This window comes from Nesoenas mayeri (assembly GCF_963082525.1).
Source record: "Nesoenas mayeri genome assembly, chromosome: 5".
Taxonomy (NCBI): domain Eukaryota; kingdom Metazoa; phylum Chordata; class Aves; order Columbiformes; family Columbidae; genus Nesoenas; species Nesoenas mayeri.
In genome coordinates, this window is record NC_137548.1 from 68,274,599 (window position 1) to 68,299,039 (window position 24,441).

The following is a 24,441-nucleotide window of genomic DNA, read 5'->3' on the forward strand; positions in this document are numbered from 1 at the left end:
GCTCTGGAGCCGCGACTAAACCATCACACACTAACCTGCCCTTTGAATTAGAGTCAGCCAGCCCCGGCGTGCCCGGGAGTGGATTTTGGTAGTGATTTGCCCTTATTTGGATCCCCTAGAAACGGGCACACGCTGCACCCTGCGTGTCATCCAAGAGCTCTGGGTACCTGCGACTCGCAGTCCAGCAAGCGAATGGACTTGTCGTTCACTTGCAGCAGCATCTCCTGCGTCCAGATCTTCTCTTTGGAGCTGAGCAAGATGAGTTTTCGAATGGCGTCGTCCACCGTCACGATGGACTCGCTCTTGTCCATGATGAAGGTGGCCAAGTGCTGAAGTTGGGAGGGAAGGAGGAGAAAACGGGTGAAAAAGCTTTTTGTGTGTACTAGTGCTAAAAGCATCTCTAAAGGCTTGAACGACTATTTGTGTGCCCTTTAGAGCAGAGGGATGAAAAAGAGTTCCTGCAGAAAGTTGATGTTCTGCTGTTAGTGCCAGCCTGTCTATAGTGGTGAAAGATCGGGGTTTCGTAACACAGCAAGGCTTTTCATAACGAGTTTCACCACTTGCATATTTATCTCATCATATGTCAATGCTGGCAGCTCTGGCTCCCATCCAGCAGCGCGTGTTTGCAAACGCTTCACACACACGAGTTAGTCCCCTGGCTTTTCTGAAACTGGCTTGGAAATTTAAATACGGTAGTTGAACTTCACTTGCCAAGCTAAAAGCATTTTGCTCATCTCACTTATCAGATGTCCCTGCATGGAATTTGTCCCAGGGAAGGAGCTCACAGAAGAGCTCACGCTCCAGAAATCAGGTAATCTATTCAACTCTGACCAGCCACCGGGAGCGAGCGCTGCTCTCAGGGCTGGGGAGCACGGCCGTCTGCCGGCACGTGGGACTGTGGGGCAGGAGAAGCTGGAGCCAGGCTGGGCCAGTGACAGCACGGCCACGCCATGGCCAGGTGGTAACAGGGGAAGGGGAAAAAAAAACGAGAAGGAAAAGGCAATGGTCTCGTTTCACCTTGTTCCCTCTGCCCTGCTGTGTTCCAGGGAGGAGACGGGAAGGAGAATGTGCCTGAGTGGGAAAGCAGCTGAAGCTTTTCCCCATCAGAACCAACTTTCTCGAGGAGAGACAGGCCAGAGGTTTTCAGGCAGGCAGGTTGTAGGTCTGAGCAAGGTGTCTGTGCCAGGGTGGTCCCCGCGCTGAGCAGCCCAGGGCCCGGCTCCTTCTCTCTTCCCTGGAATATCGATGGCCCATCCACCAGCGGTAAATACACATTGCTCCTGAATGAGCTGGGGGTCAGCTGAAGGGCCTCGGAGCAGATTAACCCTAATTAGGCCACAAAGTGGGGTGTGAAATTGGGAGAGGCTCTTTATCGTCTCTAGTGACAGGGATGAGATTTGCCTAGCTTTTCTCCCTCCCATTCCTTGTCTTTGTGCCTTCTCCCAGGGATCAGACACAACCTCTTTTTAGGTTCAGGCAGTTCCTGTCTGGTGCTGGCTCTTTGTTACAGGGGTCAGGGTCTGGCATGGCAGGGCACGGCACGAAAAGCCAGGAGACCGGCAGGCAAAGAGCTACAAAACGTGAGAAGAGGAGGAGGAGGGACTGGGGGAAAATGTGTCAGTCTTCAGTAGCAGTTTCAACTCATGAGATTTAAAGCACTGGTAGCCCTGACAGGCAGAAAGGAATTCAGTTCTGGGAATCAGGGGTGGGCAGGGCTTGTGGTGACCAATTTGTTGTGCAGGTGTGGGCTGGATAATTCACAAAGACCGGAAGGAGCAGAGAAGAGCAGAAACACTGCGGGGTGTAAGACCCACTCCTGTGTTCACAAAGCAAAGGTATTGGGTGAGGCGCTGTCCAAATAAAACTCCTGGCAGGTATTCGAGCTGAAAGCTGAGATTAACCGTGCCATCAGATACGAGAAACATGCTTGGGTATACATTACTGTAATTGTAAAATAGTGCACGAGAAGGTATTCACAAAGTCAATATTATCTGTGCAGAGGTGACAAACCCTCTGCTTTCTGAGCAGTGAAGGGAATTGGTTTATACCTGATGACGGGCATTCTTATCTGTTCTATTATTATAACCGCCAGGTTTACAATCTTCATAAATTCCTGCGTTGTTTACTGTTAGGTAAGTTAATTTTCATGGAGGGGTTTGCTACTTGTCTAACTGGGACTTTTTAGGATATTTTTTACTTTTCCATTTTCTTTAGATAGCGGTGGAGTGAGAGAAGCTTGCTACTGCCTTGGATTTATCTCGTTAAAAGCCATTTCCATTCAAGTATAGTAGCTTTTGTAAGAATGGGCAGTGACTCTGTCCGCTCTTAGACTTTGATCAGCTTACAGATTACTTCAGAGGGTGTAAAAATGCCTCTTGTGAGGAGAACTCTTCCTGCCTCAGTGCCTGCCCCTGAAATCCTGTTCGCCTTGGTCAAAGTTCAAGGCAGAGACTTGCAAACGGGTGGCATGTGGCATAATTAATGAAGAATTCATGTACATGTCATGGTTTAAAGTCCCTTCTCTGCTTCCATGGGTGACTTGACTTGGCAGGAGTCACTTTTTAGTTCAAAGAAACGTATGTGAGAGGAGAGAAAGGAGAGGAGCCCATCCAGCCCCAAACCGCTGGCTCATAGGATGGAGCGAGGTCAGTCTTGGGAGAGGAGTCATGCCAGGACCTGTGCTGCTCTCATAGGCATTTAGTTTATCCCCTCCAAGTGTCCGTGGTGAAGAAATTCCTGTGCTCTACCTATGTCTGCTCTTCGTTTTCCTATACACTGTGTTAGCAGCATCTGGCACTGACGTTGGCCTCTCGGTCCATAGGGTTTCCTTGCGCACTCACCTGTACGTGGTACTGGGAAGTCTCGTGCATTATGACATTGGAGTTGGAGTATTTTTTCCTTTGTTCTGAAAAAAAACAAAAAAGAAGAAAACAAGCCTTCATGTTAGTGGCTGTTTATGGGCGTAGCAGGGTTTGAGAATTAAAGCTCTCATGATGGGCAGCTGCAGTCGTCAGTCCCTGAGCTTCCCGCTTCAGTCAGAGTGCTGAGAATAATAAGACATATTAACAATATTAACCTTTGTCACAAAGATTGGCAAGTCAGGTGTGTAGCGTATACATTCACCTTGTATCCCTTAATGCTGCTGATCATTTAATTCCTGCAGGTCAGCAGCACTTGTGGAGGAATTAAGCATAGTGTAAAGGGCGGGGGTGATGGGGGATGTGCTGGGATGCGGATTGGGGAGGCTGGGACGTGCACGTGGCAAGAAATAAAGAACCCAACCACAAGCCAGCAGTTTGGAGATAAGAGCCCATTGGAATGTCCTCCAGAAGCACCCTCTGTGCTGCTGTGACGTGGTTAGTTTGCTCGCCCGCGGTTCCTGGCAAGCACTGGAGTTGCAGATAGGAAGGGCTGTGGGGATCAAGGCCAACCAGTCAGGACCTGCCTTTCTTGTACAGTATTTTTATGAGGCCACAGATCTTCATTGCTTCCTGCACTTCTTACTGGAAAGCAGCTGTCAAGAGCAGCTGAGAGAAAATTGCTTGGAATTTCATGAGGATATTGAACATAATCCTATAAGAATTTACCCTGCCAGCTCTTACTTGCTGTTTAATTGGTACTTGTCCAGGGATTCCTTATATTAATAAATTGCTTGAGTACTGGAGGAGAAACTCTCCAGGCGCAGTGGTGTGGGAGCATCCGAACTGAAAACATGTTCGTGGCCAGCAGAGGACATCCTCCCACTGTTCTGTACACTGTCACACTTGTTAAAGCCTGTGCTAAAATAGCGTGTCTTATGCAGCAACAGTCACAACCAAAGGGATTTCAGAGCGCAGCAAACGTTAGTGCTCCTGGTGCTTTAAAGAGGTGTATATTAGTTTGGTTGTGGTTTGCTTCAGAGCTGTCTTTAATGCCTTCTTGGGGATGCTGACTGCTCTCTCATTTTCCCCTTGTCTTTGAACACAGAAAATGCAGCCTCGTTTAACTAATTTCACATTAAAGAGGCTGGCACCTAGAAAATTAATATTCTCATAGGAACTTGTTTGGTCAGCTTCCAAACTTATCTTAAAGACAGGAACTTTTGGTGAAGCGGTGCAAGACCAAGATACAACTTTCCAAACTGTTCCCTTAGTTTATACTTTTAGTAGCACGTCACATGTAATTGAAAAGCAGTGCTGCCCGATGGGCGTGCGTGGCTGCGGAAGAAGGAAGAGCGATGAGTGGGGGCGATACGAGCAGGGAACAGCTCCTGGTTTGCTCTGGGGTTGTTTGCACGTTTGCTAACAGGCTCTTTACAAGTGTATCTTATAGAGGTGGCTCTGGGAGTGACAGTGGGGACACCTGAGCTGGTGTGTGGGCCAAACCTGCCCACCCCAGGGGTCTCTGCGTGGGAACAGGGTCCAGCCAGGGGCAGAGGACACACCAGAGCACGCACAGAAGGGAAAGCTGTTGTGCTCAGCACAAGTGGTGACAGATGCAGTGCTGCTCTGACAGCCTTCTCCTCTTCTGACTATGTCCCGGCAAAAGTGGTCTCTGACTTCTTCACCCCAGGAAAGCATAGTCCCCTGGTTACTCCCAAAGCACAGTTGTTTTCTACAAGTTCTACTAAGCCTGACCTTTGCATCTTTTCCAAGGGCATCACTGAGACTCCTGCAAATGGACAACATCTCCAGCAGCTGCTGCTGCTCCTGTTCCACACCGGTTTGGACCATGCGTCGTGTCCGCCCCTTTCCCTGAGCTCGCCTGAGTGAACTTGTCCCACAACCATTTGCATGGGGACAGCGGAGGGGTCAGTGGGCTGCAGCGATGGGATGGAGAAATGAGGGTCACGATTGGAAAGGGTGGCAGCTCCTGAGGCTGGTGATAGTGATGGAGAAGATGTGACACTGAACTACAGCCCGAGTGTTGGCTGGGGGTGGTTTCCCAACTCTGACAAGTGTTCTTCTTTAGGTCTTACATACAGAAGGGTGCTAGCAAGGAGTAAATGCAGCAAACAGGGCATTCTGCTGTGCTAAGAGCAGAAAATAAATCCCAAAGCACCGGTTTGGAGCTTTAGCTTAGTCCTGGGGTGTCCTTGTATCCACTTCTCACCTGAATAGCTGTTATTTAAACCTCCTGCCAGCAGATGCTGTGCAAAGGAAGGAGAAGCTGCCCTGACCCTGCTGCTTTCCCAGCCTTAAGTGTCGTACAGGGACCTGCCTCCTCAGCACTGATCGCCAGGATTTCTGCGAATGTCCTTCCTCATGTGCAGACCCTTCCATGGAACATGCAGTGTCCTGCCTGGATTTTTCCTGCCTAGAACAGGACAGGGTTTCCAGCCATCCCATCCAGCTCTGGGAATGCTCCTGTTCCAGCTTACTCTGATTGAGCTCACACCCAGTAGGAATTTGGGGTTTCTTTCCCTGTCCTGAAATCAGAGTCAGGGAGGGGGGTTAAAAACTGGGGATGCTGAAACAAGCTCAGACCTCTCGGGTGTATCAGACTGTGAGTCTTTTGCGCTGTTTTCTTGCTGTCAGGTGCTCTCACCCCTGCGATCTGCCCAGGTTTGGGGCTGCAAAGTGCTGGTCAGCCACAAGGGAGGAGGGAGGACATGTTCAGGTTTGCCCCGTGCTTTTGCTTTGGGTTCCACCTCTTCCCCAGGCTCCCCTTGCATCTCCATTACGCTTTTTTTTCCTACTTGGCTTCTGTGGAAGGAGGATGAGTGCGTCCCTGAGCTCAGCTCAGGCTCCATGTGCATCACTAGCAGGTGTCTCTCCGGAGCAAGCACTGGCCCCAAGGGCAGCTTTCCTTAGGATTTAGCTTGGGATTGGTACCTTTCTCTTGGCTGAAGTTGACAGAAGCTGATTTCAAGCTGATTTCTAATGCTTTTCAACACTTTTCTAACGCTCTGTAAGCCTGGGGTGTGCCATCAGCTTGGCAGAATACCTGAGTACTTTGCACCTTGTTTCTCTGTGCCTGGAAACACAACAGTGCGTTTTGCCTCTGCCGCTAATTCCTGGTAGCCCTGAAGGGACCGGCGTTCGCAAGTAGAAATGATTTATTGGTGGGCGGAGTGGCAGAGGGTTAACAGAGAACACGGGTCTCTGAGCCGCTGCCTTGTACACCGCTAATGCCAATTCAGAGGTGGAGCGAGGACAGTTTGGGGGTAAAGACCTCAGACACCCAGCACAGCAGCCTGCTCAGTCATTAGCCTCCAGAGTGACCTTGAGTAAATCAATTAATATTTCAGCACAGCCACTTCCCACTTCAGGCTCGCACTGAAGGGTCAATGGCGTTTTGTGTTTGCTGGGTGTTTTAATTGCAGTCTGCCCTACTTCAGATGTGGGGCAAGGGCTGGAATAGGGCACACGGCAGCACACCCCCCAGGGACGCATGTCTGATGCGAGTCACTTTTTTTCCTCTCAGTAACCTCAATTTCCTCTCGGAGCGTTTCTCGTGTAAATAGATGACACTGATGGAAATGAGAACACTGCGTCTGTGTGTGACGGAGACAAATTTGGATTTTTAAGACATCCCATCCCCTCCTTTTTCAAAGGGAATGGAAAAGGCCAAAGTGGTTGGTCTGGGGAAAAAGGTGTTTTACATTAGGACAGGCAAATGTGTCCATCCCTGAAAGGAAGGGCGCAGAGCGGCGCCAGGAGCTGCTGCTCCCCGAGGAGGGGAAGGTGTACTGGGGGCACTGGGATCGCAGAGAGAGGGCTGGCGTAGGACTGCGTTTCTGGTAGAACAGCCTAACCAGGCTGTACATGGGGCTTCTGGTAGAACAGCCTAACCAGGCTGTACATGGGGCTTCTGGTAGAACAGCCCAGGGAGCTGCAGCGACGGTCAGGGCTGGGGGAGTTTCTGCATTACCTTTCAGAGTTGCAGAACTGGGACAAAGTGCCTCTATTTTGTCTCAGGATGCCATTCAGGTGACGTCCCAGAAACTGCCCAGGGCGAGGAAAGGGGCGTTTCTGCATATTCGCTTTCCTGTCCTTTTCTTTAAGATGCCTGCTTGTTCTTTCTGAAATAGTTTGTCTTGTTGGCTTCTACCTGGCCCCACACCCATGGAAACTTTTATTTTTGTGTTTCCTGCTGGCATCTGCAAATATAGGCAGGCTTGAAAACAGCCGGGCTTTCTGGGACAGCGGGGTGCACAACCATGGAAATCTCCCTCTTTCCTAGTGCTTAGTTTTGATTTCAACACAGAAAGAATTGAAGGTCCGGGCTGCAGATCACAAAATAGTCAGTCTTGGGCCACATCTATCCAAGAAGCGTTGGGTGCTTTAAAAACAGAGGTTTGTTTACTTCAAAGCAATGTGGTGAAACATTGCAGACCGTTCTGTGGATGCATCATGGTTGGCTTTAGCTTAACTTTGGCTCTGGTTTTGCGGGGCTAATGTGAATATGCCAGGGTGACTCCTGCAGGGAGGTGTGTGGCTGTTTGCCGGTGCGGATCAGGGATCCTCTACCTGTGACAGGTGAACTGCCTTGGCCAGAACAGCCTTTGGAGGAGCAGTCGCCTGTCCCGGGTGGCTCCGTGCTGCCCTTATGCACAGCTTGTCCTCTGCCTGCTGAATTTTGTATGAATGAAGGCTGGCACGCCAGCAGCAGTGCCTAATTTCCTCCCAGTTTATCTGACACCTCTCATACGAGGACACTTTGCATTTCTACAGCATCTTGCAAAAGAGAAGGCCTGAGCACCATAGGTGTTAACCAACCCATCCCCAGGAGAGCTTCGGTTTGGAAGCATCTGTGCTGCTTCTTGTGAAGCACGAAGCTCCCTGGTTTTCCTGTTAGCACCGTGGTATTTTCTGAAGCTTGTCTGTGAGGCTGGGAGTCTTTGCATGGGGCAGCTGTCACTCACGACCGGCAGCTGTCATTCACCACCGGCATGTTAGTACGTGATACGGAAGCTCTCAAAGTGAATGAAAAGGCTCCCATTGAGGCTGGGGGCAGCCGGAGGCGTGAATGGTGTGGGCAGGAGGGAGCTGCGTTACTGCTGGGAGGTGCCACAAGGCTGAATTCCTCCTCGGAACGCTTAATATTTGCCACCAGCTCAGAGCCAAGTGCTCACATTCCTCTTTTATTAGCTGAAGACACAACCCACTCTACAAGAGCAAATAAAAACCTGACCCACGTCCTGGGTTGTGCAAGGACTGAGCACAGCAAGAAACACTGCGTGTTTGTGTGCGGGGATGGACAGGAACCTTCTGTCTGCTGGGCTGGCACCCGGGGGCCGCTCAGCCGAGAAGAATCGGGGCATTGAGGAGCTGCAGGGAGGCTCTGCGGTAGAGGTGTTCCTTTTTACCTTTACAACCAGAGCTGGAAGAAGTATGCCAAGTTATTTTTCACCAAATAATCCAAAATGACGTTTTCTGAACTTCCCATAGCTACTAATGACATTTTTTGAGTGTCAGAATACGTTTAGTAAGGTTGGAGGAACCTTGATTTAATTAAACAGCCCAGGCAAGTCAGTTTTCCAGCCAGCAACACCCAGAGCAGGGCCTGCTCCTCCCAGCAGCTAAGCCAGGGCAAAGCTGAGCCTAAATGTTCCCTGTCTTACCCATGGCTGGGTTTTGATCTGCTGCCTTCCTGTTTCCCTTCCAGCCCTGCTTTCAGTTGGGTATTAAATGTCCAAGGCTTTGAATAAAAGGGTCACCCCAAGGCAGCATGGGAGGAGAGCCGGGGTAATCTGAAGCTGGAATCTCGGATGGGAAAGGGGATGAGAAGAAAGAAGCTGAACAGGCACAGAGGGAGCAGCGGGGCAGGACAAGGGCATTATTGGGGCTGGCGGGGAGGGGATGGGGAATGAATGTCTGGGGCGCTGCCCTGACTCAGACCTGTGACCAGCGCTGCCCAGGGCTTGCTTGCGGTGGGCTGGGGAAGGAAACGGTGACAGCACATGGGGACACTGTCCTGTCTGTCGCGCACCTGCTGCAGGAGCGCTCAGGCTCCCTGTTGTTGTCCCATTGCAGGGGGCAAAGGCGCCCAGGGACGCTCCCTCCTCTGAGCATCCTCGTCCTGGCAAAGGGCAGGAGTGGGGAAAAGCAGCGCCCAAGGCTGAAGTGTGCTGGCCGTGGCTGGGGACGGACACAGCTGGCTGTCCGTCTGCCCTGTCTGCTGCTCTGCAGGTTTTGGGCAAGCAGAGCAGGACCCAGCAGCCCCTGGCTGGTGGTGCTGCTGCGGGCAGCACCAGTTCCCTCCTCCCGTTTTTCCCAACCGCGAATCTGCAGGACAGTCTGGGGAAGTGGTTCCTCCTCCCTACGGCAAGGAGCCTTGATCTCTGCGAGTTCTCAGCCTTTCTGTCCTGAGGGGTGACGGCTTTAAAGGAATTGCCTGTTCAGTCAGTCAGGCGTGAAGTTGCTTTATCCAGAATTGCAGCCTTGCTGCTTTACTGACGGCAACGCCAGCCGGCTTCAGGGCACGGGCTGGAGCCTCACCCGAGTCAGACGTGCCTAACACCACACACCTGGCCTTCCTGCCCAGCTATTGAGCCTCAGAAATTGGCTCAATGACTGCTCGTGCTTTCCAGTTTTAGATTTTGCTAAAAGACACAAGGAGACAGATCTGCATCAGCAGCGGGATTGGACTAGATGACCTTTCGAGGTCCCTTCCAGTCCCTAGCATTCTATGATTCTATGACACGGCGGTATCCCTCGGGTGGCACTGGTCAGTTGCTGCCAGATCCCTTGGCTTCAGGCGTTCTGTGGTCCTCTGGACCCAGCTGTGTTTCTGACAAGCTCGGTTTCTTGCCGCTGCTCCTGCCAGGGTTGTATCTTGCAGACAAACCAGCATGTGTTAAATTCCTGCACAAACCCTGTTCAAGAGGGCTGTGGGGAGGGAACAGCACCTCAGCGCTCCCATTGAAAACTGTGTGACTGCCATGTGGCTTCCAGCTGAAATAATTAACAAGCTCGTGGGCAGGCAATGACTAATAGTAAATAATGACCCTTTTGTTGGTCATCGTGCCAAGCCGGCAATAGGAAATGCACAATCACAATGCAACTTTAGGGAGAGCAGGAGTGTCTGGAGTCAGTGTTTCTGTCTGTCTGCTCTTGGGGCTGTTGGGTGTTGGCACAGCTCTCATCTGTGGTGGTATCTCACAGTGCAGGGAGAGACCGTGGCAAGGAATGACAGGCTGGGGAGCATGGGGGCTGGCGGGTCTCATCTTGGAGACCTGCCCCTGTGGCTGGGGTCTGTGGAGACCCCTAGGAGTCGTTTTGTGCCTGTTAAACATCATTTACTCCTTTGCCATTCTGCCAAGCAGCTGCCGGAGGAGCCTCCTCTCCCAGGCAGATGATCCCTGTCCCAGGCCACGCCAAGCAGAGGGAACGGCTCTTCTCTTTGTGTTAGTGCCCGTGTCCTGTTACAGCGCCGAAGCTTTTCTTGGGTTACGGGGGATGTGCAGTGTCAAGTGATCGCGCCGCGCAGGCTGCTGCTGCTCAGCACCACGCTCCTCCAGCCTCATTCATTCTATAGGCAGCTTCTCTTGCTCCAGAATCCCTTTTCCAGCCCTGTACCCCAACAAGTTCTGGTCTTTACTGGCAATGAGTGTATCAAGGGTGGTGTGGGCAGGTTGGAGCCAACTGGCCGCTCTCACAAGTTGGGATACGAGGTGAGCTCTGCCCTCCTGCCAGGCTGGCGTCTCTCATCACTGTGGTGTCCCTCCATCCCTCCACATCCTGTCCCTCTGCGCCGTGGCCCTGCCGGGGCTCCAGCCTGGTTTGGGATCTGCCGGGTACTTCTGTGCCACGGCGCTTGAAGTGAGAGGCAAAGACACCCAAGCAGTTGGCTTTGCAACTGGAATCCTCTTGGCAGGGCAGCCAAAACAGAAACGGGCTGCTCTGAACGCTGCTCCAGAGGCATTGCCCTGAGGAATCCACTATAATCATTAAACTCTATGCAGCTTCTTGTGGTTATGGGAGACAGCGCTGTCTGGTCACCCCCGAGAGCAGCTCAGATGAACACCTGCAGAATCCACCTGGCTGTCACCGCAGACAGGGGTGGCAGAAGCTGCCCGTGGGACGCATGACGCCAGAACACTTCCTTCCAGCCCTTCCCCTGGCTTCTGCCGGAGCCACACTGGTCTCTCCCCCACAGCCTTTCATCTAGGTTCAGCACTGATGCCGGTAAGCGGAGAAGCAGCTTAATTTATTTATGGTATGCATTAACATTTATTCAGCTGGCCGCTGTGCGTTGAGGAAGGTGGCAACCTGATCGGCGCCAGCCATTCCACTGCACCGGAGCCGGGGTTCGCTCTGTGCAGGCAGCCACAGATGCTTCCAGAATGTGGAGCCAAGCAAACCTGGTGCTGTTTTGCTAAGCAGGGAGGAAAGGATGAGTATCCTGCTCCCATGGCAGCAGGAAACTCCACCAGGGACAGCTGAGTACGTAGATAGTGTATTGAGCTCTGATAGGGACAGAGCTGGGGGAAGATACTCCAGGGCTTTAAGCCAGTTTCTCTGCAGAATGCTGGGGTGACTTGTGGTATGGCTCTGTACCCCTCTGTGCTCACCGCAGTGCAGAAGAAACGGTGTCGTGCCCTGTACTTATGACAGAATCATCGAATACTTGATGATCGAGGCCAATTAGAGCAGGCCAAGGGTGACGCCAGGGCAGCCACCATCGCCAGCCACGAGGCCGTGTCCTCTGCGTGGCCTGTGCGGTTCACGCTACGTCCTGGAACCCCCAGAGCAGCCTCACAGTGATGCTTTTAAATATCCCACTCCAGGGTCTCGCCTGAGGTGGATTTAATGCTGCCAGTAAGTCCCTATTCATGCTGGGGACACCGTGGCCCACAGCAGTTGTGTCCCTGCAGTTGGCACCGGGTCAGCATTCAGAGCCCAGGTATGTGGCCCCTTCCTCCCAGACCGCTGAGTGGTGGGAGGCGCTCGGCTGTAGGAAAATTCATCCTTGGAAGAAAGCTAAAACCAAGGCTGCTTTCACCTAGGAATAATATTTAGGTGCCTCTGTGCATGGGAGCCGCCCCTGCTGGAAGGACATTACCCCATGAGCTTTAAATGCAGCAGGTGTCTGTGTGCTCTGAGCGTGGGAGTTGCTGCGCTCGTTCTTGTGGGGCCTGGCAGCATACACGGGCTGAGGGGCCAGCCTGATTACACGGGCAAGAAATGGAAATGTGAAAAGTCTTGTAAGCTCTGAGTGTCCCTTAGCAGCATTATAATCAAGGCCATCTCAGCTTGGTGTGATTTGTTTCATTATGAAACATAATTCTCCCTGGAATTTTAGTTCTTGCTTGCCCTCCACTCCCCAATGTGCCAGCTCACAGCAGAAATTAATGTTGGGGGAGGGAGGATCCAAGTGTGACGGGCCCCAGATGTTTAAGTATTGGTTTAACACATGCGGAGCGTCCTTGGAGAAAGGCATGCTGAATTAGCGGGTGGCTTTCAAGGTCTGCCAAGCAAAAGCCCTGTGTATTTATGCAGTAAATTACTGCAGACCTCGGACTGCGCTTCAGGGGTGACAGGGAAGGAACCGGCAGCTGATTTACTCCTCCTGAGGACTTGGCCCCTGGACCCGTGGTCCTAATTTAAGGTTTGCTGGAATTTGATCAGAGAGGTCCCATCCCTGGTGAAATTTGCTTTTGGGGTGTGTTAATGTAAAAAAATTTAAAAGATGTAACTGTGTTGAAATGACTTATTTGAGAAACCGTGTTTGTTCTAGAGGCAGTTTGTCAGCCGTTCCCTTCGCGAGTGTTTGTGGTGCCGAGGCACCAGTCAGCCAGTGCTCCCACTTACATCTCACCCCGAAACCCTGGCAGTCCAGAGCCTTCGCCCATGGGTGCCAACCTGCACGTGCCGTGTGTCAGCCACAGTTATCAGCGCTCTGTTTCATTTTTACATGTCTCTATATGGTTCCCTATTTACCTTGCAACTAGAATCCTTCTGCCCGCCATCAAATCTGCAGGATCTTTCAGTGCACAGCAAAAGGGATGATGCCATTGTCCTGCATGCGCGGTGGAGCAGCACCCAACCATTCCCACGCCTCGTCCTCTTGCTTCATTCCAGGCTTATCCTGTGTCCTGTCATCTCCAGACACCGCTCAGCCTCTGCTTGGCACCTGCCCACCACGCAGCATCCGGGCCACAAACGCCCCCCAGCCACTAACACCCTATTTCTGATCTACCTTTATTCCCATGTTTCACTTGTTTGCAGCTAATCGAAGTTAACAGTGATTTTGTTTAACGCTTCATCCGCTAAGACCCACCAGTGACCGCTCATCTCCAGGCAGGAGAGGTGGCCGGTGGCCAGTGCTCCAGGCCACTCCACACCCATAAACCTCCAGGCAAAGCCCTTCAGCAAAATCACTTCCTAGGGACAAAGAAACCACCGTCACCTCGTAGCTGCAGAGGGAGAATTCTGATCAAATACAAGCTCTCCAACAGGGGCACACACAGTTTGTACCCAGTGAAAGCATCAGCCAGGCAGATTGACAGCTCTCGGGTGAGAGAGTTTGCAGGCTCAGACTCCCTGAAAGCTGCTCGTGTTCCCCCATCTACTTATCCAGGGGGTGACTGAGGGAGGTGAGTTCTCACAGGACTTTCTGTTTTTTCTGCCTGCCCCAGGCCAAGGCTTCCCCTGGGATACGTTAAGAGAGATGCTAAGGTCAGGAATAACTGTTATTGATATCTAAGCGTTCACTACAGCTCTTTGCCCAGTGGCTCCTCTGGAGCTGGGCTGGTTTATAAAGAAGCTGCAGATCAGGCTCTGCACGAGCACCATCCCAAATTCCCTCTGCTTCCAAAGAGCACTGGACTTTTCATGGTTCGCTGCACAGCTAAAAGAGGATAATGATTAACCTGCTGAGGACAGTCTTTCTTTTGTTGGGCCCTTTATCAGGTTATCTTGCTAGCAGAACTGGAGAGGATTTGGATGAGGGGAAGCAATGTTCTGTGGCACTTGTCCTCACAAAATCACGCTGTCCGCAGCACAGGAGGCAGTGACACACAGGTAAGGGGCATTTTTTCTGCCCTGTCAGGCCAGCCTGTTGCCTGTGGAGGATTCACATGGCTCTGATTGAGTCCCAGCCTAAAACTCCCCAACAGCCATGTCCAGATCTGCAGAGGTGCTTTTGCTGTAGGAAACCCAAGACGTGTTTATGGGCACGACTCACCGTACAGGTCCTTTGCGCTCAGCTTGGCGGCTCCGTCCGCTCTGCCCATGCTGCCACTGGAAGAGAAGGAAGGTACAAATCAACTGTCAGCTACTGCATCTTTCAAACATCTGTTTCCACGCTGTGGCTCACGCGATGGTCAGCCCTGCAGCTCACCCCTGGGGGACCAGCCCTGCCCTGCTCAGCCCGTCCGTCAGACCTGGAGCGACTCCGAATTACCAGGCAAAGCATTTGTGTGTCAGCCCGTGCTGGCGGCTGCCTCTGCAACCCAAGCTGTTATCCACACCGCAGGCACATGTCACTAAACCCAGCAGCTGGAAACAGGAGACAGAGGAGCCCTTCTAGGCCTGTCCCCACTAGAGTTACCTTCACACGCGGTGTCCCCTGGAAGGACATTGCTGCTGGAGGGGCTGTTTGAAGGGCAGTTAAGGGGGGTTGTTACAGGGAGCAGCACAGGAGGCCCTTCCGCATTATACCTGAGCCCACCTGGACCTGTGGCTGTGTAAGTGCCAAGATTAAGGTCCCTAATGAATGGAACCTTTTGAGATACTCTCCAAAGGCAGGTGCAGAATGTGTCCCATGTAAAAATGTGCCAGGATGTTAATTGTGCATAAACACTTGGATTTTGGGGTGTCAGGTCTCTAAGCAGGACTGCTAGGAGCACCTCTGGGTGCTAGGAAGGGGTGGTGGTGCCAGTGTGAGGTGGAGGAAGCCACAGAGATCCTTACTTTGAGCTGGGGTTGCTGCTGAGGGATCCCTTGAGACTCATGTCGCTTCACAGGACAGGCAACTGCAGGAGAAGCAGAAGAGACGAGGTTAGTGATGAGGAGACACACTGTCCGACAGTTTATCCGTGTGCGTGCTCTGACGTGGGGTCTCCAGGCAGCAGGGTGGGCAGGCGACAGCAGCCGGGTGAGCACAAAGGGGTTTTCTTGCTGCCCTCTGCTCAGCCACCTCTCTCAGCCCCGACCTGGGCTGAAGGTGACACATCCCCAATACCTTTCCAAAACCTATTTCCGCCTCTGGCCCTTCCCTTCCAGGCACACCCTGACTTTGAGGTACTTTGGCACATCTTTTTTTAGCAAAGCTGCCCTGCCTACGGTTTAGCAGAGACTAGTGTGGCCTTTGTGGGGACGCTTTATATTGGCATCCAAGGTATTATTTGCTTCTGTGCAGTGCGTGAGCTGAAGGAAAACGAGACAAGAGTCTTCAAGTGTTTTTCTTCACTTTGGAAAAGCTGAGGGGACAGCTACCCGTGGGGCGCTCGGCGCCTCTGTTTTGCTTCGGCTGGGTCGGACCCCGCTCACCTTCTTTTAAGGTTGTCAGAATTCAAAGGGATGGCTTTAAAATATGTGTCATTGGCCTGAAGGAGGAAATTCATCGGTATCTTGGGTGGCATTTCCTGCAAGGAGACCTTTGGATGTGCTTGGTGTCCATGACAGCCATCCCTGGCAGGCAGCAGAGCCGCCTCGCTAAGCTTTGTCTTAACTGAGCTCAGCCTAAAGCGGGTGTGATCCCTGGGGAACACTTTGGAGTCATCCCTGGCACCTGGGATTTCCCGTGCCGAGCCTGCCTGGCTGCTGCAGGGCTTGTCCTATCCCATCTGCTTTTATTTCTGCTTTGTATCCTGGTAATACTCCTCAGTGCTGGGATGCTGTTAGGAATGACTTTGAAGTGCATTTTGTAGCTGGTATGTGAAATTCTCCCTTTTTTGTCTCTCTTGTGGTTGATACTACAGTCCGTGCACACACGTATATGCAGATATAAATTCATATACATGTTAGAAGAGAAACTTGGTGTTCTGCCAACCCCTCCGAGCGTAATAAAACCCATCCCTGTGCCCAAGCTTAGGTAGCTGTGAATTTTCCCTCTGTTAATAGCTGTCTGCTGGTTTCCTTTTACAGTCCTCAAACTGCTCCTATCTCCCAGATCTCCGTGTGCATTAGCATAAGATACCTAGAACAGGGAACGGGCTCTAATAAATAAGCCCAGCTCTGCTCTGTTCGCTTTACACCATCTGGTTGCTTCGGTCCCATGGCTGATGATCATGGTGGGGAATATTTCTGTGTATTATTGTAATATTTCAAGCTCTCTTTCACTTGCTGCAAGGCAGGCTGAGCTATCACGGACCTCAGCCAGCAGAAATGTCACCGGACCCTGCAGATGTCAGGAGGACTTGTCACCGCACTGAGGGAACACCCGTGGCCCGAGAAGCAGCAGAAAGGTTTTGTGCTGCTCGCAGTCCCCTTTACACCCCGACGCTCCAAAAATCTTCCACACAGCCAAGCAGAAGCTGTAAAGCATTAGCACCGCTGCCATTTCAGCCAGGGGCTCATTAGAAATTGCTCCTTCTGACCCCCACTCTGTCTCGGCATTTGTAAAGCAATAAACCCCCATGTCCCCTCCCTGTGCCCAGCGCTGTGGGAAGCTTGTTCCTGTATCTCCAAGGGCCTGGAACTGGAAGCACCACAAGCACCTGCCAAGTCAGCAGGTCCTTATCCTGCCGGGCTCCCTTCTTTTGATTTATTCATGCTATTTTCATTATTTAACCTTTGCCTAGTTCTTGCCACTGTTGTGAGGGCCGTGTCTGTGTTCAAACTTGTGTTGATCGAAATGAGGCTGTGGTGTGATGCTGGCCAAGTTAAACCAGGACAGAGCCTTGCGCCAGAGCTTTTAATTCAGTTTAAATTGCCTGATATTAATTGAATCCCAGCTGGCAGACTCGGGGGGCACACGTTTCTGAAGCAATGGAGACTTTATAATGATTTTGCTAAATCACAGGTCAGTAGGACTTGAATAGATGAAGAAAGGGCTGAGAGCATTTCACTTTTGAGTGCAGACAGAGCCCAAGGTAAGACATGAGAGGTACCACGTCCCAGGCCAGGAGATGCCATGAGCTGAAAGGCGGGGCCGCAGGGAGCTCAGGAGTGGGTGCTGAAGGACACCGGGGTGGGCCACGTCGTGCTGTACTTTAAAGCGAAGGAAATCTCACTCCCTGACTTTCCGGACCATCCTATCCTTGGAGGTGGAATGTCCTCCCACAGACCCGCGGAGCCGGGATCGGAGCCTGGCATTGTTGTCTGCGCTACATTTTGGTACTTTTATAGCAAATGGAAGCGGGCCATACATTGTTTTGACTTTCTTTGAGTCCCTTTGAAGAGGGAGCTGCAGTGTTGCAAGGGTGGAGAAGCTCTATGGGAGGGGAAAGATTAATAGCTCTGCTCCGAGGGCCGATCACTGCTATTGTCATACAAGATTTTTATTAGAAATACTTCTCCCTTGTCTGCCGCAGTCATAGATTTTTGTTCTTACAGCAAACAGAGATTGTGAAAACCTCTGGACTTTGGGTGAAGAAACTTGAAAATGTGAAATACTAGTGTCATTTTTTAGGGCTATTATTATTCTGATGACTGTTGATACTGATAGCAGCGTCTAGTGCTTGTGAGTGTCTGAGAGTACCCAGGCAGGGTGTGCTGGAGGTTTCCTGGTATCTGTTAGAATATAAGATTGTAGCAGCAGGAAAATGCTGGGCAAAATGCAACATCTTTTGCTGGAACAACAGGAGAAAAACACAGCAAAAAGCCTCAAAAACTTAAGAAGCAATGAGCTACCTAGCAGTAGCAGTGAGAGCAGTAACAGGGATGCTACTGTCTGTGCGTGGGGGCTGTGCCAGCTGGAGGGTCTGGCAGAAACGCTTGATTAGCAAAAGCCTCAGCAAGTAACTTAAAGCATCGGTTGGAAACATTAGCCGGCGACCACATGATGTTATCATTTAAACTTCCCAGGACAACAAAGCGCTGTCTGTTCAGGCTGCTGGGTGTTTTCACAAGGGAATGTGACGCTGTTTGAGGGACTGTCCCACTGGGATCGTACTGAAGGGCCTGGCAGATCGGCAAAGCTACAATCCCACATCAACCCACCAACAGAACAGCTTTGGGTGCGAGTGAGGGACGGGGGTCTGTGCGCTCAGTGCTGCTCACGAACCACCAGTATTTACAAATTCCTGATGCCAGATTGTCCAACTACGTAGAGAGCACATGGGAAGTTACCCACCGTGCCCCCCCGGACACACACACACACACGGACTCGTGTGTCCGTGGCTCTTTCCAGTCCATGTGCAGCCAGACCGTAATTTAGGTGTGTGTCAGGAGTGCAGGCAGCGCTGGCGGCTCTCGGTGCCCCCGCGGTCCCGGCTCTGCAGGCTACCTGAACCAAACTAGGAGCTTTTATATTCCTGCCAGAAGGTAAAACCTTCCTTCAAGAAACACAACCAAGAGCAAGTCCAGACAGCGCCTTGCTCTATAAATACCCAGGGAAAATGCGCAACTAGATGCAGCCTCCATGATCTTGGGAAAAAACTGGAAGCTGATGCCACTCCCCCTCCAAAAGATGTGTTTGCAGAGTCCCCGTGCTGAGTCACAGCTCCTCACTTGACACTTCTCCTCTTGCTGGAGGAATCCCGCAGGAGCCGAGTCGGGGGGGAACAGGGGGCAGGTTGGGACGTGCTGTGTCCGCTGAGCCCAGCTCTTGTCAGGGGTACCAAGCTGAGCTTTAGCTATGCTTGGGCTGCAGTTTAGCCAAGCTTGAGAACCAGACCCAGCAATAGCGTGCCAAATATTCATAGATGCTTTTGAACAGACAGAAGGAGACAGATGAGTGCACCTTGCATAAAAATTCATTAAATGGTTTAAACTAAAAGACCCCAGTTCAAAACTTTCTAAAGAGGAGAAAGTGTGAGTCACTTGCATTCCCCAGGAAGGAAAAACGTGACGTGTTCCCCAGGCTTCCCGGGAAGTGTGTTGTGGGGAATTCTGTACTATTTTATTTGTGCCCATAGTACAACTGATACCCAGAAAGTTTGCTGAAGATCTACACTGGTAGTTGTCAGGCTGAAGGTTTTTCTGCCCCCCATCTTTATTCTACATCCCCCCCAAATGACCCCTTTCCTGGTGCTGGTGCTGGACTCTGGGAGCTGGATCACCCCAGCTGGGATTTTTAGTGGGGGAAGGATTTGACACTGCAACTCTGTTAATGAAAGGGATCCTTTGTGTTTTCTTGGTGTAGAAATCAGGACTCGGACCTCAGGCCAGTAAAATTAGGGAGTGACTGTGTGTGTGTGTGATGTTCCAGATGGATAACGGCACAAGGCGCTGCTTTGCTCCAGCCCCGCCTGACGGGGGGACATTGAATTGTCTCCCTTCTCAGGGAAAACACCCAAACCCTGTGTGGAACTCGCAGAGTGCTCGTGTGTTCCAGCTGCAAGCGCCGACTCCCAGAGCTGTTCCTCACGTGCACCTTGCTGTGTAGCGAGAACCTCTCTCGTTTCCCTTATGGCTTTTCCAGGCTCGAAGGCATTTGTGAAATAGCTGGGGGACTCGGCACAATGCTGACGCTGGTGGCCGGGGATGGAGAAGGTCTGAGGCTCCTGCTGAGTTCACACCGCGATGTTACAGCTCCGGTGGAGGGCACAGCGCGGTGTTCTTTATGGTGGGACTTCAAGGGCAAAAAGCTGCTTTGCTCAGGGCTGTCCCATCCATGCTCAAAAGGTGGTGGGTGCTTTGGCAAAGCACCCGCAGCAAAGCTGCTCCTTCCAGAAGCCTAGAAGCTTCTCTGGTCCAACTATCTGCTGCCAGCACAGTAATAATAGCTGGGTGCTCCTTGTTCATCCCCGATGGGTGTCAGTCCTTTACTGGCAGCTGTGGCTGTACAGCTGGGTGGGAGATTGGCCTTTGCTGTCATGATGGCTTTGAGCTCATCACTTGGGTTCCTTAATTGTTCATTAAACGATTGCTTTAATGTGTAGGTACAATGTGACCCTGCCTCATTTAACACTGTGCAATCCCCACAAGCTGGCTGTCGCAGTCCCAGTTTGTTGCTGCTTTTACAAGAGACCCATAAAAATAGATAATAATAATTTGTAAAGAAATGGGCAGGCTGATTGATTTTTCATGTTACTTCCCAGCAAATGCCTTTGGCCCCAGGAGGATGGCGATACTGCAGCCTGCACATGGCTTGCCCGGCCAGCGCCAGCCCAAGGGAGGGTGACGGGGTGACACGGCTGGTCCCTCAGGATGTGCAGAAGCAGTTTTGTTTGTGAGTTAACTCCTCCACGCTGAGATGGCCGGGATGTTTCCACCGCCTCCTCCTAAAGGAAGGGCATTTTTGGTCACTCCCCGAAACGCTGATTCAGTCTCCTGGCAGCAGCTCAGGCGTGCAGCAGCATGGTCAGCCTGCCAAGAACTTCGCTTCATCTGAGAAAAACCTCTGATTAGGCTGAGAGCCACTTTGGGGGCCACACTTAGCTTCTGTTTGTCTCCAGCATGGTCATGTTGAAGTCTTTGGGGTAATCTGAACCACAAAATACTCCTCTCCCTGCACAGGAAGGTCACACCATGGTATCTTTCCCCAAAAGCGGCCCGTCTTCCCCCTGCCTGCACCAGTCAGTGGCCATTTCACTCTGCTCCCAGCTTGCCAAATGTCTGCCCACAGCAGCCAGGGCTTGGGGAAGCTAATGCATCAATCATTTTAATTTCCTGCCGTAAAACTGGCCCTGGGGTTTTTGCTGGGAGGGTGTGACAGGAGATTTAAGGGAGGAGATTCATCTCTTGAAAATCACATTTGATGTTTAAGGCTTTTCCAGCCTTCTCTGGGCTAATCACGCCGACATTCGTTGCCATCTCTCCCCACCCCAGTTTGTGCTTCCTACTCATATCCTGTCTGGGTATTTTTGGCCACTGGCTAACAATCCAGTTGAGCTCCAGCTTGGCCCCCAGGGGCTGGGCTGGGGGTGTCACTGCAGGAAAAGGAGCCGATGCGGGTGAAGCAGCTCAGGGCCGCGGTGGCAGCTGCGGTGGCAGGGACGGGCAGGGCTGGGAGCAGCTTTTGGGGCGTACGCTGAGATGTGATGTCGGGCCATCGGCAGCGGGCGCAGCTGGGATCACCGAGGGTCCCTCATCCCTGTGCTGCGCAGGGGGTAAATGAGAAAAAAATGGCCACACAGCAGCACTTGGGCATTTTTTTAGGAGCAGTCTAATATTTTTTGTTCCTGTCATTGGTATTTCCATATATTTGTCACAGTAGATAAGATTGTATGTGAAAAGTTGTGATTTGTTACTTTCCGATCATCGTTGAAAGGCAGAAAGGGGGAGTTAATCCAAATGTGCTTTTGCTGCCAGTCATTTCTTTGTTTTACCTGCAAAATGCTGAGATTTTCCAGTTCCCACAGGATCCCCACAGGAGCCGTGTCCATTGCCGATGCAAAACGTGTTCTGGTGGAAATCTTTAACCAAACGTTCGTGCCCAGCTAAGGGTAGCAGGTAAATCCTGGGCTCTTACAGAGTGCTCAGCCATCATCTGCAGTGATTTCTGATTCCAGGGCTTTCAGTACAGCTACAAAGCTCTGTGGATAAGGCCGGCAAGAGGGGTTTTTGCAGCACGAACAACCAGTTACACAGTAACCAGAACAGTCCCATGAGAGAGCATTCCAAAACAAAACAAAAAAAATGTTCCTTTGCCCTTTGTTTCCCGGAGAATAGAAGGATGTGTGAGGTTGGCTTTATCAAAAGATTTTAAATGGCAGTTTCTAATCTTACTGTGCAGAAGTGTTTTAACAATCTTGCCGAAAAAAAGTTAATCTCCTGCAAGGGCAAGGAAGAAAAAGCACAAGTGGTGCCGGCAGGAGAGGCCTGGGCTGAGGCTGGGCAACCTGGGCTGGGCTGGGCTGGGGACCTCCTGAGGGCCATCCTTGGCCTCTTGTCGGGAGCTAAGCAAGGCCTCTTGTTGGGAGCTAAGCAAGGCCTCTTCTAGCTCGAGGTGTCGGGGGACAAGAGGACGTGAGCGCCCGTCGCCCATGTGGTGCTGGAGCAGTGTGTGGTCTCCGTGAGCAGCATTGTGGCAGCTCCGTGCACTTGTCTTGGCAAGAACTGATCACGTTGGAGTCAGCATCACATGCTGTGCCCCAGGGAACAAACCAGGGGCTGCTGAAGGTGGTGATGGCCCCGATCTCAGTTTTCTCCACTGCTTTAGGTTGTTCTTCTCACCTTTGACCATTTGCTCACCAGATCTTGGCAGGCAGGGGGCAGAGAGCAGGAGTCTCTGGGCTGGTGCCAGCTGTGCAGCAGATGTTCTGGGGACCTGTCTGGTCTAGTTTGTGACTGTGGCAGGCAGGCTTTGACCGCTCCGCTTGTTTCTTCCAACCACTCTTAGTCCTCGCTGTGATTGAACTTACGCAACGTTTCCTTCCACCGAGCAGTTGTCGGGGCTGGAGCTCCTCTCCTCCTGTTTGGCTCTGAGGAGCCGGGACAGGGGCTGGTCCAGCAGCTCTCCCGTCACCCCTGCTCAGTTGTGGCGGTGGGTTGAGAGCACATGCGGATACCCAGAGGAGAGGCCCAGAATAGGACACACGCAGGGAGCCTCTCTGCAAAGTTTCCCAGCCTGCAGCAGTGGGATTTGAGAGCTCTCAGTTATCCTTTTTCTTCCCTGAACTTGCCCAGCTGCATTTATCCAACTACATGTAAACTTTTGACATCCCGAATGGCCTGTGGCGAGATGCTGCGCAGCCGGGCTCCGCGCAGCGCTTCAGCCCTCTCCTTTTGTTTGTGCCGCACTTGCCAGCTGTTGGTTTCACGAGATGCCCCCCAGCCCTGTCACCGGTTCACAGCTGGTCCCTTGTTCACCGTCTCAGTGCCACGGGCCGTACCGCAGATCTGCAGGAGAGCAGCACCTCAGCTCTCGTCCTTGTAAGCTGAAGTGTATTGGAAGTTTCGGAACTTAAGTCACATATACGGGGGCGCTTCCTTCTTGATGTTGCAGGTGGAGCGGTGAGCAGGGGCTGCTCACTGTGCGGAGCATTGTGCTGGCAGCGCTGGCCCGGCTGCACCACGGGTGTTACCTGCTGGCGCTGGCACGGGAGCAATGAGCTACATTCACAATTTATCCAGCTGAACCCGCTCCTGGCTAGTTCACTGCTGACGTACATCGTTGGGGCATCAGCCCTTTGACTTCAGTGGGGCAAATTCCTGTTTCCATAGCTCAGAGGTACTACTCTGCTCCCGCAATTTGTGAGGGTTTGTGTTCTCAGGTGTGGGCAAGCAGAGGTGAATCAGCAGAGCGGCTGCTGCGTGGTCAGGTACTGTCTGGAGATGTTCTGGAGATGCTGGTGAGCAGGTGCCTGGTGGTACGAGACTCCTCCTGCCACCCTAGGGGACCTGAGCCTCTTCTCATGTGTCTCTGAGCGTGGATCAGACCTGTTGAATTCCATCAAATTGTGATCAGAGGATCTGCTCAGGTGCAGTCTGGGGCACAGTCTCCATCTCAGGAGTTCTGACTGTGTCAGATATTGAGGGCTGGACTCTCAGCAAGGGACAGTTTGCAGAGCTGTTGTGGTCAGCATGCATTGAGCGAGCACCATCCTCTACCACCCAACCTGACACCAGGCCAGCAGCATCCACGCCTGCACAAGCTACCTGGATACATGTTATTCCTCTTCCTTCTGCAGGGAGCTTTGAAAGTCACATATCCCAGCCTAGAAGCAATGCCAAGAGCATCAGGGACTGAAAACAAGAGGAACTGCCTTGCTGTGTGAAAGCCAGTGTTACAGATTAACCCGCAGGAATGGCCAGAGACGGGTCCATTCGCCTCTTCCCCAGGGGAAAGCAGGAATATCTTTCTAGGGAACAGAGAGGTTTTAATTAGTGTTCCCTTCTGCATAAAGCCTGCCTCTCCTGCTCTGTCTCCTCAGATGCACACAGCTATAATTAAGAGGCAGCAGTGTCAGGAATGAGAGCAGGCTCCAGCCTGTGATTTATTAAGGGATGTTGTGGGTGCAATTACTTTTCTCTTTTCTCTTCTCCCCAGTGTTTTTATAAAGCGAATTTACTGATGAAAGGAACGTCTCAGGCTCAGGCAAATGGACGCCTCTGTGTTTATGTGCAGTACAGAGCAAAGGCAGCTGGGCCAGGGCAGCCACCAGCACCCTCCTTCTTTCCAACCAGCAGCGGCAGGGTGAGCAGGGACCCCAAAGGGTCCTGTTGGTGGCAATGAGGAGGGAGCAGCAGACAAGGACAGGCCACTTGTGTTGTCCACAACGAGGTGGGTCAGGTTTGGGTTTTGCTTCGTATTTGCCGGTGCAGGAATCTGGGGGAGCTCCTGGCTTTGGGTGGCAGCTCTGGTTCTCCTGGCAGCCAACACCTCCAGTGCATGAAGAGATTAGAACTGTCTCAGCTCCCAGATGACTTCTGGTCATCTTCAGCAGGAGGAAAGTTACATGTAAACAGTCTGGGGGATGGCCATGTTGATTTGGATTGTGCCTGTTCACTCGATCTTTATCAT

At 51.9% G+C, this 24,441-nt stretch overlaps 1 protein-coding gene across 1 annotated transcript in view; it reads right to left on the reverse strand.

Annotated features, from left to right (window-relative positions):
* Nucleotides 1-14,881, reverse strand: part of EPS8L2 (EPS8 signaling adaptor L2) — a gene marked incomplete at both ends in the record, with an annotated part of 30,404 nt that extends 15,523 nt beyond the window's left edge. Inside the window, 4 exons of the mRNA XM_080344657.1 lie at nt 168-329; nt 2,841-2,905; nt 14,113-14,168; nt 14,841-14,881. Of these exons, the coding sequence (XP_080200783.1) occupies nt 168-329; nt 2,841-2,905; nt 14,113-14,168; nt 14,841-14,881 (324 nt within the window). The remainder of the gene's footprint in view (nt 1-167; nt 330-2,840; nt 2,906-14,112; nt 14,169-14,840) is intronic.
* Between the last annotated feature and the right edge of the window lie 9,560 nt (nt 14,882-24,441).